The 19532-nt window shown below is 41.9% G+C and overlaps 3 protein-coding genes across 4 annotated transcripts; 1 reads left to right on the top strand and 2 right to left on the bottom strand.

Moving 5' to 3' along the window:
• Positions 1–2009: 2009 nt before the first annotated feature.
• On the bottom strand, positions 2010–8624 carry samm50 (SAMM50 sorting and assembly machinery component). Its single transcript, XM_080505096.1, has 15 exons — positions 8493–8624; positions 7723–7833; positions 7495–7596; positions 7324–7411; positions 6635–6741; positions 6277–6407; positions 5793–5880; positions 4656–4784; positions 4449–4520; positions 4269–4355; positions 3912–3982; positions 3151–3218; positions 2912–3058; positions 2535–2676; positions 2010–2144 (listed from the first exon to the last, which is right to left on the bottom strand). The coding sequence occupies exons 1-15, from the start codon at positions 8511–8513 to the stop codon at positions 2099–2101; spliced, it is 1410 nt and encodes a 469-aa protein (XP_080361222.1). The 5' UTR covers positions 8514–8624; the 3' UTR covers positions 2010–2098.
• Positions 8625–10150: 1526 nt separating this feature from the next.
• Positions 10151–11193, bottom strand: uqcc6 (ubiquinol-cytochrome c reductase complex assembly factor 6). The gene is made up of 3 exons (XM_080504303.1): positions 11066–11193; positions 10740–10877; positions 10151–10521 (listed from the first exon to the last, which is right to left on the bottom strand). The coding sequence occupies exons 2-3, from the start codon at positions 10845–10847 to the stop codon at positions 10402–10404; spliced, it is 228 nt and encodes a 75-aa protein (XP_080360429.1). The 5' UTR covers positions 10848–10877; positions 11066–11193; the 3' UTR covers positions 10151–10401.
• A 751-nt stretch (positions 11194–11944) lies between these two features.
• On the top strand, positions 11945–18558 carry LOC308136900 (G/T mismatch-specific thymine DNA glycosylase-like). Of its 2 annotated transcripts, none has more exons than XM_080505444.1 (10): positions 11945–12022; positions 12945–13291; positions 14265–14464; positions 14666–14735; positions 15323–15458; positions 15582–15664; positions 15768–15862; positions 15945–16116; positions 16253–16406; positions 17626–18558. In XM_080505444.1, the coding sequence occupies exons 1-9, from the start codon at positions 12012–12014 to the stop codon at positions 16357–16359; spliced, it is 1221 nt and encodes a 406-aa protein (XP_080361570.1). In that variant the 5' UTR covers positions 11945–12011; the 3' UTR covers positions 16360–16406; positions 17626–18558. The 2 variants fall into 2 exon arrangements, with proteins under 2 accessions (XP_080361570.1, XP_080361569.1); XM_080505443.1 differs by having other exon boundaries at positions 11951–12326.
• The last annotated feature ends 974 nt before the right edge of the window (positions 18559–19532 follow it).

Genomic DNA, 19532 nt, shown 5'->3' with positions numbered 1-19532 from the left:
AAAGGACGCCAACAGACTGAACAAACTGATCAGGAAGGCAGAGTCTGTTGTTGGCTCCAAGCTTGTCACCCTGGAGGAGGTGGTGGAGGACAGGATGCTGGCAAAACTGCTAGCAATCATGGACAATCCCTCCCACCCCCTCCACAAGACACTGGACAAGCTGAAGAGCAGCTTCAGCAACAGACCGATTCAACCCCGCTGCTCGAAGGAACGGTACAGGAAATCATTCCTACCCAGACTCTTTAACTCTTCGACCTCTGTCAGAGCCTCAATATAATTACTCATGCCTATTTCTAAGTGCCTATGTTCCGTTCTGTGTTTTACTTTATGTCCTATACCCAGGTATTTTTATATTTTTATTTTATATTTTTATTTTTTACTTTTATTTCTATTCTATTGCATTTTATAATATTCCTAGGTACCAGGTTGCTGCAACAAAACAATTTCCCTTCGGGGATGAATAAAGTAATTATCTTATCTTATCTTATCTTATCTTAAACACAACGGAGTTCTAACTATAATGAACTATAGGCAATTAAAAGAGTAGAAATATTTTTTGAAGGTATTCATATAAACTCAAACCCCCTGTCATGAGATGTAGCTCTTGTTCATTTTTTTACTGTTCCTACATAATTGTTTAAGTGCATCGAATGCAATTTGTATTGTTGTCCTGTTGACCATGTGTTAAAAAGGGTTTGTTTTTTTTAAAATCAAAACATCGTTCTTCTACTTCTACTGAAATGTAATTGTGTTCTAAAATTACAACAAAGTACACAAAGCATTTGTACATTGATACATCACGTGTGACAAGATGTGACAAATACAGATATAAGGAGGCCAAGTACATAATTAGCAAAGAGCTGAGAAAAGCTAACTCACTTCATGGTGAGAAATTGAAACAACTTTCAGCCAACGATGCCTCCTCCGTCTGAAAGGGCTCCAGAATATCACCGACGACAAGCCAAAAGCCCCCCACTCTGTTAACAACCTACATCTGGACACTTGAACAAATTCTCCTGCCATTTTAAAAGACAAGTGGACAGACCTGACAAAAAACCCACTCCTCCACCCACCAGCCATTGATCAGCAGCAGCCCACATCACCTGGACCATCCACACTAACGCCACACCTCCACCACCCACCTCTCTCCATCCATTTTTCTCCATTTTCTACTACATAATCACTCGGGGTACCAGTGGAATCGATGAAAACAAGCCACCAAGGCAACCATGATGCAAAATATCTTTTTTTTTTTTTTTTTAACAACAGACCCTTCACATCCTACAAACTAACAAGTAGTTAATGGAATCAGCTTCAGAATACTATTAGTAAGGTGATTGTTTGTTTGTTTTTCTCCCATCACAATATCCACTCTGAACAAAAACTAAACCAGACGACTTCTGTCCTTGAAGTATTTGGTCTTCTGGAGGAGTGCGGCTGCATCAGGACCAGTGTGTTTGTGCCCACCAAAAATTTGCCGGGCGGAAAAAAAAAAAAAGAAAGAACAATTCCACTTCTTTTGCTAAAGCGGAGCGTCGCAGCTCAGTTGGAAGGCCGCCGCTCGGCCTCCCGGCGGCTCTGGGTGTTTGTGATTGCAGGTGTGCGAGTGCGTGCAGACGTCGGTGAGCGACGGCATTCGTGATCAGGTTAAAAACTTTGCTGGGTTTTAAGGGGAAAGACAGCTCTTGTCTGCAACTAAAAAAGTGAAACTCTTCATCTCTTGTCGGAAGGATTCTCCATGTTTTGACAAAACATTAGTCTCCAAATTCAAAGCTTCTCTATCCACATCATGAATCCATAGAGAAACGGAGCTCATTCTAAGACCACATTGTAATGTGAGATTTTCTTTAAACATCTATATTTAATTCATATTGCAGTATTTGTTCATCTATATTTTCTATTTTGTAATTTTCTTATTTTATTTCGGGTGAGAGAAGAATTGACAACAAAGCTCTCGTGAACCAGCTCATAACAAGGGGTGAATAATGACACAAAGTCTCTGTGATCTACTTTATTGAACTAGTTTGGTGCAACAATAATTCTGTACAAGCGGTTTCAACTTTCAGTACAATGTATCTGGAACATAATAAATGCTGTTTCACAAAAACCTGATTCCTGCTCCAAACTGGACTCCGTCACATATCCTGTAAGAAAAGAAGAAAATATTTTCAAATTATATTATTTCTGGTGCATTTTCATAGAGCTAAAGGGGGTAAATTTCACGAAGCGTTCCCACATGTTGCATTTATTTTTTTCCTTTTGCCACCTTTTGCCATACAATAAAAAAACTTGACATTCACTCTCATAGTAAAAAGTCTTGTACTCTTGATTTATTTCACACGTGGAAAGGGACGTGTGAGTTACACTGCTCGGAAAAAGTCAGTCTGAATGTGTTTCTTCAATGTTGGGTCATGTCCAACCGGTTAATTCCAGAGAGCAATTAGTTATCAACGTCACCTGAAAAAAACAGTCTCAAATGTTTTTGGAAGTGATAATATTTTTTAACTCCCAAAGGCTAATTTGACCGGCTCTACCTGTCTCCGCTCTGGACTCCCATAGGAATGCAATAATTGAGTTCCAGCCTGGCGATGTTTCCCAAACGCAGCACGATGCCCAGTCCGTATGACCAACGCAAGCATTCTGCCAGTTTCTTCAAATGTGCTTGTGGCCCCTCACCTGAGTAAACAAAAACGTAGAACCTCAAACGGGCAGGAAAATGAGAATCAAAGCCATCTGCTACAATCTGTATCCACAACATAACTTATTTATTGTCAAACTGTGTTATTAAAATGTGAGGACAGATCACAAAATTCCAATTATAGTACTCTATAGTATTCAAAGGTAAATGTCGAGCTCTGGTCAATAAAACAGTCATTTGTAACGTAGACTCATGCCATTCCCAGCTGCTCACCATAGTTGAGGTTACAAAGGTTTCCTGCATTAAGGAAGAAGTGAGTCCTGAAGAGGTCGCCGAAGCCTCCTCTGCCTGGTCTGAAGGGCAGAGGTGTGTAGAGGTGGAAGCCCCCGGCCCAGTAGGCCTCTCCTCCCAAGTAATCACCTGGAATTCCAGTAATATGAGCTTAATAGTTTAATAAACTATCAAATCTTCATCTGGTTACCAGCCAACTGAGCCAAGAGGTCAATTGTCACCTTCGCTTTGTGGGCCCATGCTGTACATACTGAATCCCCTGATGCTGGTGGGACCGCCAAGGTAGAACCTGGGACGGCAACAAAAACACAAACCACACAAAGCAAACTCATGTTGGGAGCTTTCTTTGAACGAAGATATTTTTTCATGGAAATTGTACATCTATAGATATAGATAATAATTCATAGGTTTAAATCCAAGATGCAATAAAACAAATTAATAGGACTTCTTTGAATACAGACACTTAACTAACTTTGACATAAACATAATTAACTAATACATTTTGTTAATATTTAATTCCTTTTTTTGAGCCGTAATCAAAGCCAGTAATGCAAGAGATTTGTCCTTAATGCTGCTGTAGAAACAATCTGCAGCTAAAACATATCATTGGAACAAACGCTTCCTTGTTTAGAGCCACAGTTCATTAAAGCTGTGGACAAAGGATACCAGGTAAATAGATATTGAGTACTATAAAAGAAAAAAAAGTATCTTTCCACAACTCAAAATTCGATACTCCAGAATTCAGTATGAAAAGTAAACCCTGATCTCATGAAGTTTGATGTGACCTACAACTTCAAAGGATTTGATTTATGCGTCTATTCTCAGTAAATGCCCACAAATAACTCTACAACGTCTAATGAATATCCGGAAAAACAAAAAGAGGAAAAGTTTGCTTTTTAGAATCACAATACGCATGCAAGTGCTGCTGATTACGAAAACCGCCCAATAACAGAAACCTCGCGGGTGCACTACATTTCCGTACCTGTCTGCGATGCTTGTTGGCCTTTCACCAATGGGTAGAAGCAGGCCCCCCCACAGAGAGGCAGAAAGGACCTGTGGGGGAAATATGACAGGGGTTAGTAAAATGGAAACAAGCACAAAATAAAAATAAAAATAACCATGTCAAACATGGAAATGTTGAAATACAGATAAACAGTAAAAGGAATACATTGACATTACTAGTAAATAATAAAGGACACATTACAGGAGTTCATTTCTTTTTCTGGACAAATTAACATCTGTACTCTCTGGCCCAGTAAATCAGGCAAGGCTTTGCCTCAACAGGTGCTTTTGGAGCGCAGCTTTGACTGACAGCTGACTATAAAAGGCAAGAGCTCACCGAGTCCCAGAAAAGGGTCTTATTGAGTTGGATCTCAAAATCCTCCTTCAGGAAACTTGCATCTCCCCCAGTAAAACCAGCGAGTTCCTACACATAACACAAACAAACAAACAAACAAACAAGTCATTGTTGAGTGAGCAAACCAGTCGCATGAAATGCAAAAGCTGTGATCTTCCAAACCTGGTGAATCTTCAAGAGGCCGCCCCTCCTGGGCAGGATGGAGGAATTCCTTGTGTCAATGACCATCGCATGCTGAAAACATACAGGAAACAATTCATATGACTATTTAAAAAAATACATAGAAATCTGACAGGGTCATGGGAGCACACAACAATCTAAAAACCCAGTCCCGGTAAAATCTTGGGGAATAAACCTGGAGACAAGTACCGAAAGTGAGGACTTGAGGGAGTGGCCGCTCTCCTCCCGGATGGCGAACGAGGCTGTGCGAGCCAGACAGCCCAGCTCCCTCCACACACCCTCCCACTTCAGGGTCTGACTGGTCTTCCACACAGGAAACTGCAGGTTAGAAGATTATAGAAGATCACCTGTTAGTAGACTTTTTTTTTTATTGCAGCCATCACATGGCGAAGGAGCAATTAGCATTGGAAAAAAGACATTAGACTTTATCTAACCAAACAAATGTGATGAAATTTGGTTGATTTTTTTTCCCCCCAACTTGCAACAGATTTACAATGCTCTGACCTATTTTTGGTGTCAAATGTACCTAAACATAGACAATGTTATAAGATAGTTATCAAACTAATCCTTTGAGACATGGACCACATTCGATCACTGGACACTTCTTCAGCAAGCATATTCATGCTGAATGATGTGGGTGACTGTTTTTTAGCTGCCTTTCTTCATTATTTACAGTTATCGAGAGTATCTTGAAAGGCACCTGTAAGTAAAATGCATGATTATTATTGCTTTTGATATTTACTAAATTAAAATAGGACACAGGGTGAACCTGGCAATATTACACAAAACCAAGTTTAAAAGATAGAAATAGCTGACTCAATGAGCTTCATTTTAAAACCCTTCACTTACCCGATTTAACAGACTCAACTGTTTTTTGGCAAACACAAATATTCAATACATGCAATATTAGTTTGTAATAATGTAGGTCCATATGCCACTTCAGTTATGACTTCTTCATTTTAAGTGAAAACGACTTGCTGCATTAAACACGCTGATGTTTCAATGCAAATTATTCTGAGTGGAGCTAACATGGGAATTATGACAAACCATGTTTTTTTTTGAAAGAAGACATCTCTTAATTTCCATTTTAAAACTGCAGATGATTCAAACACTGCCACAGGAAGAGGCACGGCTGCTTTATGGTGGGTGGCTACATGCTGGATAAGCAGCTCTGACCATGAATAAAACACCAATTGGTTAAACAGACTAAAAGTTCAGGTACCGACTAGTCATGGGGCAGATGATTAAGCGTGCAGTGAAATTATCACCAGCATCCCTCGTGTAATCCGATTCACCAAAAAAAACATATGTAAAAAGTCTACTCACACTGAGTTCTGCGGAGACGCCTCGATCCGTTTCCCTTAGAGAACTCCAAGGAAACTGACCTGTTACTTTGTACATGTTGAGTGTGATGCTGAAAATGAAAAATAACAACAAAACACTAGAATGATTCCGCTCAAATTAAAGACATCCATTGGTCGTGTCTGCACAAAGTTAATATAATCTAAACTAAAGCTCAAGTACATAGAGATTCACATTATGTCTCTGGCAACCAACCAAAACCACCAGTAACATTTAATGTCCATGCAATCGCTAAAGTACAAGTCGTCTCATGAGCAGACACACTGACATTGACTTCTAATACATGAACATGAGACTGGCATCACCTCACTGTGGAGGAATTTCTACTGTAGGGCCGTTTTACTTTACCACTCCTGGTCCTGTGCATATAAGTTACAGCTCCGAAACACACGACCAGCGAACGAACGCATGAAGAGAATATATTTGTATAGATTGCTCATCATCTTACTTGCGTTCAAAATGCCCCGGTTGAGGCTTGAAGAAGGACAGACCGTAGGACGTCTCCTTGGTGCCATACGAGAACTGGAATGTCATTTTCTCTGCTCGACCAAATACATTTGGTAACTTCAGACCCAGCACCTGGGATACAAGAGGACGTGACATTTAGACATATCAATAGTAGAGACAGCTGGGGTTTTTTTCTTAAATTGTTCAGAAACACAAACATAACCCCATTTCGGTGAAGAGTTAAAAAAAAAAAAAAAAAAAAGTAATATATTTGAGACAAACACTGGTCGACTGATGTCGTGGTCACCGTACAGTGTACGGCGTGCCAGAGAGCAGATAAGTGGTATTACAGCACTCACCATGCTTCCTTCATTGTTTCCAACCATCGTGTTGTAGCTGCCCGTCATACGCCTCAACTCTCTGACCTCGAAGGTCACGTCGAGGCCGTTGGGAAGAGCATCCTCGCCTACAGAGAGGAGGAGTTAACGGAGATCTCCAAACAATTCAAAACAAACACAGTCACAGGAAAATGGATCTAAATACTTTAAGTACTAACAATTCATATCTTCATCTTTAACTGAGGCTGCACTGTGATGTTAACGTTCTGCTCACAGAGAGAATATCTTAGAGAGAATAAGAACAATCAGAGATTTTTGACATCCGTGAAAAAGGTTGAACTGGACTCCGAAGTTTGATGAAAACCTGTCATGTGGTTTTGACGTAATCCTTTAAAGAGCCTAAAAAATATATAATCCGGATCCAGAATCCGTGCGGTACTTTTGACGTAATCTTTCGAACAGACATACAAACAGATAAATACACGCCGGTGATTTTATTACATCCTTGGCGGATGTAATGACAGAAGAATCATCCTGATCTATGCAATGAACAGACGTAATGTATCTAACCCGAAAACAAATATATTTTAGCATTTGTTAAAACACGGTAACAACCCGTGAAAGAAATATCACTATCATGTAGAAATGGTTCCTAATAATTAACGAAGAGGTCACTTTTAAAGACTGTGTATTGACTTGGGCTTCTCTACCTCTTGACGTGTCAATAACAACTTCTACTTTTCTGAAGATGCCGAGGCGCAGCAGCTTCTGTCGGGCTTCGTGAGACTTTCGCATCACCTGCAAAGTGAACAATGTGATGGTGCCACTCGCAGCACAGAATAAACAGCGCAGTCGATGCAGCACGGCCAGTGAGCGCTTACGTCGATGAGGTTCTTCGCTCGGAACACTTCCGCGATTTCATAAGTCAGGAGATCTTCTTTGGTTCTCCCGAGCCCGTCGATGTGCACCCGCTGAACCACAACCTGAAATGCAGCCGATATATTCAGTATTTGAAACATCGAAATCTGTTTAATTCATGAGAACAAACACATTGAACATTTAGCTCTATCAACTGGTGTAATTGCTCTCTGAAACTAAATCAATCTTACATTTTTGTTCTCAAGAACTTCTTGCTTTGGGTCCTGTTCAATCCCCGGAGCTTCAATATCATCGGCCTGAAGTCCTAACTCTGGCCCATGCATGGGCAGAGGGTCCAGGCTCTGCAACACACAAACAGACACACACAAAACGGTGTTTAATTGTATATAACTGGAATACAATACAAGAACGACAATAACTTATTGAATTAAAATGTTCCAATCCTATAAGCAACATCATTATCAGTAACACTGGAAGCAGTTCGGTCATAATTTTAGAGATATTTCTGGAAATGTGGTCAATGACAGGGGAAATACGGGAAACGAAGAAGCTCAGATATCCTTCTCGACTATTATATTTACAGCTCAAATCTCTCGTGCGAAATATTGAACTTTTATGTATCCAGGTGAGATTACAAGGATCAGTAATTAGCCCTCTTTTGGTTCGATTATTTCAATGAAAAGACTCCTAACCAGACTGACTAAACTAGTTGAAACAACACCAACTGTTGACAGTGAGCAGGCTGACTGGAGGCAGCAGCATCCGTCTGTCACTGCCGCCAATGGCTCCGTGTCCCGGCATTCAATTCGGAATTATATGCAAAGATATCGCTTTTTAAGGTGTAATGGAGGGAGGATGCGGTGATGAAGCGGGGATCGTGAGTCCGGTTGTCCCATGCTGCATGTGCACTACGAGGCCTTTTCTTCCAGTCATAAACTCAAGTGAGCACGGAGAGAGGTCAAAGTCGCAGCTAACGCGTTTTCTCCGCGCTTTTCCTTACCCGGGCGTGGACGGTGCCCATTGCTGAGCTCTGTAGGGCGCTGTCCCGGTTAAATACCAGCAATGCTCCGCAACGGGGAAAAAAAAAAAAACAGACAACTAACTAATTTAACCTACAAGTAACCGGAGAAAGACGCGGAAGCTCCCTAAAAGGAGGCGTCTATGTCACTTCCTGGGCACGCCCACTAAGGGCGTGGCCACCAGTGACCACGCCTCCTCGTGCTGCTGTTCATTCAACACATCAGCGCTGCAGAAACAAAACGAACAATCTTATGACAGCTGTATCGCGCTCGATTACTGCCGGAAGCGACTGAAGACACGCGAATAGAAATATTTATATGCCCCCAACTAGTTTTTATACTATGAGCACCCTTAATGACCAAGTTAGCAAATGCCTTTATTTATTCCACAGACGGAGTCCTGAATGAGCATTAAAGGGACAGCGCCCTCAGAGGCAAAAGGGCGGTAGGAAACGCATATTTATATATATATATATATATTTTTTTTTTTTTTTTCTTTCATTGAAAAATATAGCAGTTTACTATATATATATATATATATATATATAGTAAATATTCTAGTAATATTTCTTAGAATATATTTCTAACGAAAATGTATGTATTTCTTTACATTTGATGCCACAAAATATAAGATAATATATGTATATAGGAATTTTTTTAAATCTAAAAACAAGACTACCTGACTACAGACAACCAGCACCGCCAAACCTCTACTCTATACTGAAAGTCACGTGACCCCCACAGTGGACGTTAATATTCTTTGGGTACTGCACCTTCATGCAGAAAGTCATGTCACCTCCACTGCAATGTGTGTTTATTCTGCATCAAGTATCCGGTGGATTTGAAAATATAATTTTATATAGTTACATATTCAGTTAATTGACTCTTAACAACTTTATACAGTATGTAATACTGAGAGGTTATCATTAGGAAGATTAAAAAAATATTGGTGGTTGAAATCTGCACAAAGGTGACAAAGATAAGTGTTTTCCAACTATGTCAGGACTCACTGGGCATAGTTGGAAAACACTTATTTGTGTGAGGGCTTCTTCACTTCCATCAGTCTTGTCAGGAGTCGGAGTGATGTTTCACCAATGCAGGTTGGACTACTGAAGAGTACTGATGTCTGGTCCAGGCGTGATTGAGCCCCGCAAACTGACACCACCCCCAAGCCACAGGTTCCAGGACAAGACACGCAAACACTTGAAGGAATGCAGAAAAAAGCCCCAAAGCCCAGAGACTCAGCAGCCACCCCCACCACCAACCTGACCACCACCTGTGAGCTGGTTTTACATTTGAGCGAAACACTTTTGAAAGTTTAATCTCAGCAAGTACAGGACTGTTGGACTATGTCCTTTCGATTTCATGCCTTACCTTCTTTGCCTTTGAGTTTCTCAGCACAGACCTGCGGGAATTCTGGGGTTTCATTCTCGACAATCTTCAGTACCATTAAACAATTCAGAGAATACAGAATAATCAGGTGCAAGGCTAAAAATCAACACTGACTGGCTGTGAATTTTGATCTCAGGCAGTAAGTGCATTAAGAACTGCATAAAAAACCCACATAATTGTGTTAAATAGACTTGTGAACACTTTGGAAAACACTTGATGAAGGATGAAGCAGTATAGAAGATGGATATTTATTTAATTTATAGTATACTTGCTTGGTGAAAACCAGCAACGCTTAATCACAGACTTTTATATTTGCAAACTCCTCAAATAAATATACATTTGAAAACGTGTAGACGTTCTAAACAAGTTGTGAATATGATCTTCATCCCCAATGGCCACATGGAGACAATGTTTAAGTCCACAGCTGTTTACTTCATTCCAGGAAAACACCAAATACAGTTCCAGGTGTCCATGAAACAGAGGAAGCATATTCCCACATCAGTCTGCGTTATTTTCCGCCTGAAGCTGCTGTAAGGTTGCAGTCGCTTCTTGTCTGATTTTGTAGCCCTGCAGTTCCGTCTTAAGCTCCCCGGGCTTCGGTGGAGTTTCTGGGATACTCTGAAAGACAAAACACATAAAGACGTACAATCAATTCATCGGTCTGTATATATACATCATACAATTCAGTTGACTATTTGGTTTTGCTAAAGCTGCCAAAATGATACATTACTCTAAAACCAAAGAAGGTGGTGGTAACAGTGGGCTGCAACAGTAAATACACGGAAGAAGATAATCTGCAGTTGTGGGTGTGAAAACGGCCCCCTGCTGTGCCTCACCAGATCAGGCAGGTAGTACTGGTGAACAGCCTGAGCTCCTGCAAACATGGCCAAGACACTGGCTCCGAACATCCTGGAATACCGGGCCCAAGACACTCCAGCTGGCATCTTTACACTCTGATGAGGTCTTCACTCAACCTGCAGGGGAAGAGCACAATGATCTGATCGTCAGTACCACTTGTTTTTCAATATAATTCCTCCTACCCTGTAAATATAGTTGTTTACCACCTGAACATGAAGGAACGGATCAAATGGCTACAATGCAACACAGGTGGAGGCGCCAATAGAAACAGGCATAAACTAACACCAGTTTTGTAAAACCTTACCTTGATTATTTGACTGATAGATCGTTAAAAAACTGAAACGTGAGCTCCGTTTTCACCATTTTAAACCAGTGTGTGTCATTGGGAAACACGCAGGTCAGCTAACACTTATGTCACTTTAAGAAGCAAGAGGTCTCACTTCGTCTATTTTACCGACACCTTCAAAATTGGCATTTTGCTGTTTTAGATTCAGTATTTGTGGCATTAGTACACATTATTAAGAAAAGGAACAAGGGTCTCTTTAAGTCACAGGGAGAAGTAGCTCCTACTCCCCCCAACAATAGACTTTAAAGACATATTGTACTATTCCTTTATTGTAATCAGAACGACCAGTGCCCACAAAGCAAATATTATTGCATTTGGGACAGAGTCACAAATTAAATTGTCACAATGAGCTCACGTTTTCATTATTTTTCAGTCCATTTGGTTTGCTGTGCCAGACAACTCGACTTTAAATGGTTTATCAATTTTGCGTCTCACCCGTCTGTGTTGGATTTGATCGGGTTTTGCTTTTAGCAAAAGAGTGGCAAGCGTCGCATAAACATACCATCTTTGGCTGTTGTTCTCTTCCCTGGTATGAATAAATGTTGTAGACATCACACGTATGACAAGTATTGCCATCTAGCGGCAGTTTGATTGTACTTCAATTCAATACAATATATTCCAATACAAAACAATAGACTTCATAAACTTGCAAGTGTCGCATCGTTTGAATCAAACACTAACTTGAATCCGTTTTTCTGTTATTTGGTATGATTTATAGTAATAGTATGCTTGTTTTCTACTAAACATGGTCGGGGAGCAGCTCCATGCAGTACCCTCGCACCACCGGCAGATGGCAGTGAAGCCCTGGTGAGCGATTTAAATGGTCTTTGTTTTGAGCGGTTTTTGAGGGGACTCGCGGTTCTCTCCGTTTCCTTGTTTTGCAAACTAATCAGAACCCCCCAAAATGTATGACAGGTACGTTGCTTTGCTTTCACCCCCTTGTCTTGTCGCTGATTCAGCTCTCGGGTGCGTTTTGGAGTCAGCTGTAGGTTCTCCGCTATGGCGTTAGCTCCGCGTTAGCCTCCACAGCCCCGCGAGCAGCGGCAGCAGCAGCAGCGTCTTTGTGCGTCGCTGCAGTTCTCCATATACATCATTTACCTCCAAATGAGCGCATTGTGGCAGCAGAATGAATGTTAATGTATTCGAATAAGTCAACAGTACAGATGGAGGAAAACCAGTTTACATCACTGACGGCTCCCACGGATTATTTCCAGCAGTGGTGAGTTGATGCTGGATGGTGCAGGTCTGCAGCAACTTCACCTCTTTTACCTCCTCCAGTCGTCTTCATTTCCATGCATGATGCGACCCAAAAGATATGACACACGACACCATACACGTCTATCTGTAAAAAAACAAACAAAAAAAACCCAGCCTATTCAACTGTTATGACACTGTCATTACCTACAACCTTTGCAAATGTTCCTGAGAGTCTTTACTCGCTGACACTTACAATCTTTAAGTAGGTGCTTCCATAAAGTTTATACTTTCAGGCCTGTATTTGTCTTTGCATCATTATGTTTGCTCAGTCGCAATGTTTTTTTTTTGTAAGTCTTTTTTGCAAAGTCTGTCCTCATTTCACATTGACATGGGCGAGAAAAGCCCACGGCGGTGTCAGAAGACCTGGTTGTGAATGCAGCAAGGGGCCGATACAAGGTTTTAAAAACTCTAATCTGGACAAATACAAAATGCAATGCATGTTTGTCGTCTTCTCTTCTTTGTGCAAGTTTTCCTCGCATCCCCCCATCGGACATGATGTCTGTTGTTGCTGTTGTTACACGATTTCTTCTCAGTTCAATTAATTTTTTTATTTATTTCCCTCCTTGTCCTTCTCTTCTAGGTACCAGTCCTATCAGCAGCACCCCGAGGCTCAGCATGTGACGCCCCATCACAACATGGGTCACTACACGGAGGGCTACGCGGACGAGCCCGTCATGGCCGAGCTGTCCGTGCACCGGGACCTGCTTCATAACCAGGAACCCGTCGACCACAACAGCGCTCCGGCTGCAAACCACTACCAGGAGCAGGTCTATCCGAATGTCAGACAGCAGCAGCAGCAGCAGCAGCAGTTCCCCGCACTTATGCACCACTCTCAGCACCAACACAGCACACAGCAGCCGGAGCAGCAGCAGCAGCAGCAGGAGCTGAGCGTTAAGCCCCGTCCTCAGCCTGCTGGTCCTCCTCAAGGTAATGGCAGCGGGGTGTAGATGCAGAGTAAGGGCCAATCTCAATTCTCCCCCTTATCCCTACCCCTTACCCCTTCCCCTTTGAATTGCGCGTTCACGAGAGTCGAAGGGGTGTCCCATTTCACTAGTGCGCAAAGGTGGAGGGGTGAGGGGAAGGGCTATTCACCCCTCGAAACGGAGCGTTTACAGATGGACACTTTAAACAGAGGGGTATGAGGACATGGCGCCGAAGAACTTGCATTTCACATATATACGCTTCTAAAGATATATAAACCTGTTGTGTTTTATACTAGTAAGAACGGCAGTAGCGCTGCCGTATGTAGCTTCCGTGTGTATTTGTTACGTGGAGAGTGTGTTTATAACATTTTATTATTACACTGTATAGTTCCAAATATGGGTATTGTGAAAACAGGGACCCCCGAGCAAACAAGGAAGCTCCTCCGCTTTTGCATGGTGAATGAGGAAATATTTCTGAAGTCCAAATACGGCGCAAAAAACGGAAGTAATCCATGTCTCCGTCTATTTCTTCGCCTTGATGTGGGAAAGGCGGAAAACGAAACAAAGCAGCCAAGCTACTGCAACACGTTGAATTTGGGACGGCATGACGATGCTCCTGCTGGACAATCAACAAACATCCGTGGCTCAGCGCTGCTGATATAACGGCGCCGTATTATGACGTCAAAACTGTGAGACGGAGTGAGAGGGGAAGGGGGTGAGCAGTGTCCCAAATCTAAGGGCTGAAACTTGCCTTTGCCCTCATTTTGGAGGGGAAGGCAGAGGGCTAAGGGGTAGGGGTACAAAATTGAATTGGGATTGGACTTAAGACGGTTTCCGTTACGCCCTCCCATTGCGTGAACAACTCTACCCTGAATGGAACCCGAGTCCCGTCGGGTCAGTTTGATTGGCTGCCCTCTCTTTCTCTCTCTCGCTCTTGCTCTCTCGCTCTCCCTCTCCCTCCCCTCTTTCTGTCTCAGCCGTGACGCCGGTGAAAAAGAAGCGCGGTCGGCCTCCCAAGCAGCAGGTGGAGAACGGCGAGCCGCACGAGGAGGACGACGAGATCGAAGCGGCCAAAAAGGCCAAGCGCGCGCTGAACCGCTTCAACGGCCTGTCGGTGGCCGAGGTCATGGCCAGAACCCTCCCCGATGTCATCACCTACAATCTGGACATTTTAATAGTAAGCGCATCAACAATTTCGTTGTTTTTTTTTTCTTTCTTCGCTCTTTCGTGTCATTAAGATGATCCCAGTTTTCTTCACCTCCATTGTTGCAATTTGTGGTTTTGGTGTTCAGTTCACACACACAAAACCAAGAAAAAAAAAAAGAACTTGTAGCTTCGAGGTTTGTTGCAATGGTAACCCCTTCATGTTTCTCCTCAGATTGGAATTAACCCAGGACTTATGTCAGCCTTCAAAGGACACCATTACCCAAACCCAGGGAACCATTTCTGTATGTTGAAATTCAATTTCATTACTGACTGTGGGGAATACATGGGTCACACACTTTCTTTGAACTCAGTGTGTCCATCGTCACGACCGCGAGATCCGTGTCCAAAAAAGACTCCCAACGGCTTCAAGCGGGGCCACTTTAACTTACAATAACATGTTGTAATTATGACCTGATGTATTGGTGCCGCCACAAACAAATGGTGTCTTGGGTTTGAATTTGTTTAGCCGACGTCGAGCGCCGTCAGTACGACACGGTGTTGCACTAAAGCTTGTGTCAGGGGCGATTAAACCGGGGGACAGTAATGTCGGGAAAGCCTCATTCGAATGGATCCTTAGTTTTAAGGCAGATCAGTTGCAAAGATTGGGATTTTTTTGTTTTTCCTCTTCACCGGGCCTTGATAAACCCCTTCTTGGAAAAGCAGCGTGCCCAGTGTCCAGCTGCGTGTGCTGCCGTACATTGACTTAAACAACAGTAACCAGAAAAAAAACAAAGATTAGTTTCACGCGAGAAGGAAAGAAAGAAATGTAACATTTGTCCTTGATCGAGATGCCAATCGGCCGATTTGATCCCTCCTCTTCTCTGCCCAGGGAAGTGTCTGTTTCTCTCTGGTCTCACCGACCAGCAGCTCAACTACATGCACGACAGCACGCTGCCAGAGAGCTACAGCATCGGCTTCACCAACATGGTGGAGAGGACCACGCCCGGCAGCAAAGACCTTTCCAGGTGAAAGAATGAAATTCAAACAACTGGGGCGAAAATGTCTGGGGTTTTTTTTTTGGTGGCACACAGGTTTTTATGTTTGACACTTGATTTCTCAAAAGTCCCGTTATGTTCTGGTTGTTGCAGTAAAGAGATCCGAGAAGGCGGCCGTCAGCTGCTGGAGAAGCTCCAGAAATACAAGCCATTGATAGCAGCTTTTAATGGAAAAGGTGAAATTATTTCAACTCCTGTTTCCCTGCGTTGTTTTGCTTGAGTTTCGGTACCTTGAGAAGTTTATCTTTTTTTTTTCTCTCTCTCGTTCGTGTCCCTCAGGAATTTATGAAATCTTCTGCAAAGAAACGTTTGGCGTCAAGGCAAAGAATCTGGATTTTGGTCTCCAGCCCTACAAAATCCCCGAAACGGAGACGGTGAGTGGAAACAGGGGGGGGGGGGGGGGAAACCCACATTTCTCTTCCTTCTTTCCTCTCCCTTCACTTTCTTCTCCCGCAGGTGTGCTACCTGATGCCGTCGTCCAGCCCTCGCTGCGCCCAGTTTCCCCGCGCGCAGGATAAGGTGCATTTCTACATCAAGCTGAAGGAGCTGCGGGACCAGATGAAGGGCCTGGTGCCGGGCCGCGAGGTGGAGGAGACGGAGTACTCCTTCGACCTGCAGCTCGCTAAAGGTCAAACCACACAACTCTTTAAAACGCGCAGCCGGAGCGCCGGCTTCATAACTTCGGAGTTGCATTTCTCTCCCCCCAGACGAGATTCAAACTCTTTACCTCCCGATTCCTTTTTTTTAATTTTTGGGGTCTGCAGAGGACGCGAAGAGGCTCGCAATCAAAGAAGAAAAAATGGATCCGGAGTATGAAAGCTGTAGCGGGATGCATGACGACACGAGGCAAAGCAGCAACTCCTCCATCTGAGAGGCCGAGGCGGGGAGACAGACATGCCTTTCTGCTGCAGCACTCAGGTAATGTCCCGCATTGTGACTTCAGCTGCTGCTGGATCCGGTTGGTCGGTTGGGCTTCCCTCTCATGACTGACAATACTTGGTTTTTCATTTTGACTTTATGCATGTATAAAAAAAAATACTTTTCTACTTTCTTTCGCGAATAGCAGTGATCTGGAAGTCACGTGTAAAAATCCTTTCAGCAGTGATAGGACAGGAGTGAAAGAGTCGACTCGTGTAAAGAAAGTATTTATTACCAGCTCTTTTCCACAGGTGACACTGCCTGTGTTTATACGGTCACTTTTTAAAAAACATTTTTGTCAATCTGGTTCAATTAATTCCAATCCGATTGCCCCGTTTCCATGAACACAGAATAAAGGAATAATTTTGCACCCGAAAAGTGGCCCGATACAATTACAGTGGATCAATCCCATCATGCTTTGCACGGTGACGTTTTTTTCCATGTGCTCAGAATCCAAGCATGATTATACTTATATATATAAAAAATATAATCAAGAAGACGATGTGTTTCAAAGAATTGTAATTTCCTGCACCGACCACACAAAGCTCTTGTTTTCAAACTGATTTCCGAAGAGCAACATTGAGGCCACCTTTACACATCGCCAGGTATTTACAAATACACTTATCCCCCCTTCATTTTCAAAAAGTAGCATTTGTTCACAACGGATCATTTTCACAAAGAACTTAAAACGTATTTTCGTCACATATACTCTGCACCACAACAAAGAAACGCTGGGAAAATGCCAATTTATGATGTGAAAGGAAGTTTTGAAAGTGAAAAAATAATTATTTAACCTTAAAACAGGATTTGAATGTGAAAAAAATAAGATCCTAATCTGAAAACATTAAACCTGCAACTTAAGAAAAAATAACACCTACATTTAAAAAAATATATGTATGTATTTAAAAGTGAAAAATGAAACATAAAGGATTTTATTGAAAGAGTTCCAGAGCTGAATCCAAATTACACATAAGGTGACAAAGCTTTTCATACACTTGTTTTTAATTTTTCAAAATTGAAGATCAAACCTTGAACATTCAGAATAATTTTGTTTTTTCCAGTGACATTTAAAAAAATTTTTTTAAATGAACAAACTTTTTGGCCTGTAGCGCTACAATTATTATAAGATACGAACTTTAACACCAGGGTTGGGTTTGTGTCTAAATAGCCTCTGCATGTCGCCCCTTCACCCATTTTTATTTCCTTTTAAATCTTGCAGAAATGTGCATGTGGGCCGGTCTGTAGGCGATATAACGAAGAACCTCTGCCACCCTCCAGACACCAAATATCCACTAAATCCGTAGCAGGTCACGTGATGAGTGAGGACACGGAACGAGACGCCACGAGAGAAGGAAGAGTTGCGCTTGTTCCCTGAAACCTCACAAAGTGACGCACAAGAGACAAAAAGTGCCCACAACAGTTACTGTACATTTTCTAACACACAGTCACGTGCATGTCTTTGGTGTTTTTTACTTCTATTTATTGCATTTTGTATGATCTATGTGTTTCCAGTGATTTCTTTTGTACTTTGATAAGAGGGGTATTTTATGATTTATCCGTTGTAAAATAGATAATTGTACTCTGGAATTTCTAATCTGTAAATTACAGAGCTAATAAATGTCTTCAGATGCTGCCATGTTTATTCGAGTCATTTATGTATGCAGTAATAGACTACGTAGAGTAACTGGCACTCATTCCTGGACATGGTTAGATTATGAAATGTTGGGCTTCTGGCCACAGACACAAAAGAGACCGCGACACTGAGAGATTCAAAACGACAATAAACTGGACCGACACTGTATGTATTAGCTTTATATCTCTGTTCAGCAGATGATCCTTGTCCTTATCTTGTGGCTTTTTGGTTACTCGTTGCTTTGTATTCGATATTTGGTTGTTTTTTTTTTGGTTTTCCGTGGTCTTCAAATTGTAATTTTTACTTTTTGTGTTACTTTTATAACCTCTTCCTGTCACACTGATCATGTTGCATGTAGTGTAAGATTTCTGTGTCCCTGTGTGATAATTTTGTATCCCATATGATTTGGTGTCTCTTTTCTTGGAACATGTCACACTTGTGGGACAGGATCAGGACCAAAGCGAATAACATTACTGCTCACAAATGACTCTTTTTCTGCAGTTAGTTTGTAATTAAAGAAGCAACAACATTTTGTCTCTTAAAGTTGGCACACTTGCTTCATTTCTTTTAATACAGAAGTTCCTTCTTTTGCAGTTTGCCGCATACAATCGGGGGCAGGATACACCCTGCACAGGACACTGGTCTATCACAGAGCAAACCCAAACTGAGAGACAGACACACACATTCACACCGAGAGGCAATTTAGGGTCACCTATTGACGTCACATGTATGTGTTTGGACTGGGAGAAGAAACCAGATGACACCCATGCATTCACACCTGGGGAGAACATACAAACTCCACACAGAAAGGCCCCGGCTGGTATTTGAACCGATGACCCAGATGATTCTAAATGTATACAATCCAATGAGAATAGTATATAAACCATTACACTACTGACAAACGTCCTGAATGGACATTACAAGTGTGTCCTGGGGGTCTTGCTGAGCATGTTTTTGGCACTGATACATATAACCTGATTATATATCTGATCATTCATACACATGGATTTATTCACTGAAACAAAATGCAGAATCGATACGAAATCTCCCTCAGATTGTGAATGAACTCAAGGCTTTCCACTTAAATCAGCTGTTTGGAATCATGAATAATACAATTTTCTAGAATATCGCAAACATTACTGTGCATCAACATATATTAAATTAAACATTAGACGAAGAAGTGAACAAAATACTGAACTGTATCTTATGGCCCTTTAAACAAACAAGCAGCCAATAAGAAACAGCCTGGCAGAGTTTAAAAGTCGGGTGGAGCATACCATTTTTAACGTAGGTTTGAACGCATTTTTCATTTGCGATATTTCTGCACATGTTTTTTACTTTATAAACACAAAAGTAAAAACAACTATATCATATATACTTAAAAGATATTGTTTGGTAGAATGTTCGCTTAAAGTCATGTTTTGTAGATTCTATTTACATATAGCGTTCCTGTACACCCCTATATTTTGCAGTTGGACTCTTCTGATGTCAAA

This window comes from Blennius ocellaris, assembly GCF_963422515.1.
Source record: "Blennius ocellaris genome assembly, chromosome: 11".
Classification (NCBI taxonomy): domain Eukaryota; kingdom Metazoa; phylum Chordata; class Actinopteri; order Blenniiformes; family Blenniidae; genus Blennius; species Blennius ocellaris.
Note: the sequence above shows the minus strand (reverse complement) of the source record. Positions and strands in the feature narration are given on the sequence as shown.

Bases quoted from the DNA above. Each gene is read 5' to 3' on its own strand.
- uqcc6 (XM_080504303.1), bottom strand. From the start codon at position 10,847: ATGCCAGCTGGAGTGTCTTGGGCCCGGTATTCCAGGATGTTCGGAGCC. The intron at 10,522-10,739 runs GTGAGGCACAGC...TTTGTCTTTCAG, and splicing joins AGTACTACCTGCCTGATCTG to AGTATCCCAGAAACTCCACC.
- LOC308136900 (XM_080505443.1), top strand. From the start codon at position 12,238: ATGTTAATGTATTCGAATAAGTCAACAGTACAGATGGAGGAAAACCAG. The intron at 15,863-15,944 runs GTGAGTGGAAAC...CTTCTCCCGCAG, and splicing joins AAATCCCCGAAACGGAGACG to GTGTGCTACCTGATGCCGTC. The intron at 16,117-16,252 runs GTCAAACCACAC...TGGGGTCTGCAG, and splicing joins CGACCTGCAGCTCGCTAAAG to AGGACGCGAAGAGGCTCGCA.
- samm50 (XM_080505096.1), bottom strand. From the start codon at position 8,513: ATGGGCACCGTCCACGCCCGG. The intron at 6,408-6,634 runs GTGAGTGCTGTA...CTTGTATCCCAG, and splicing joins GAAACAATGAAGGAAGCATG to GTGCTGGGTCTGAAGTTACC. The intron at 2,677-2,911 runs GTGAGCAGCTGG...TTGTTTACTCAG, and splicing joins CCTTTGTAACCTCAACTATG to GTGAGGGGCCACAAGCACAT.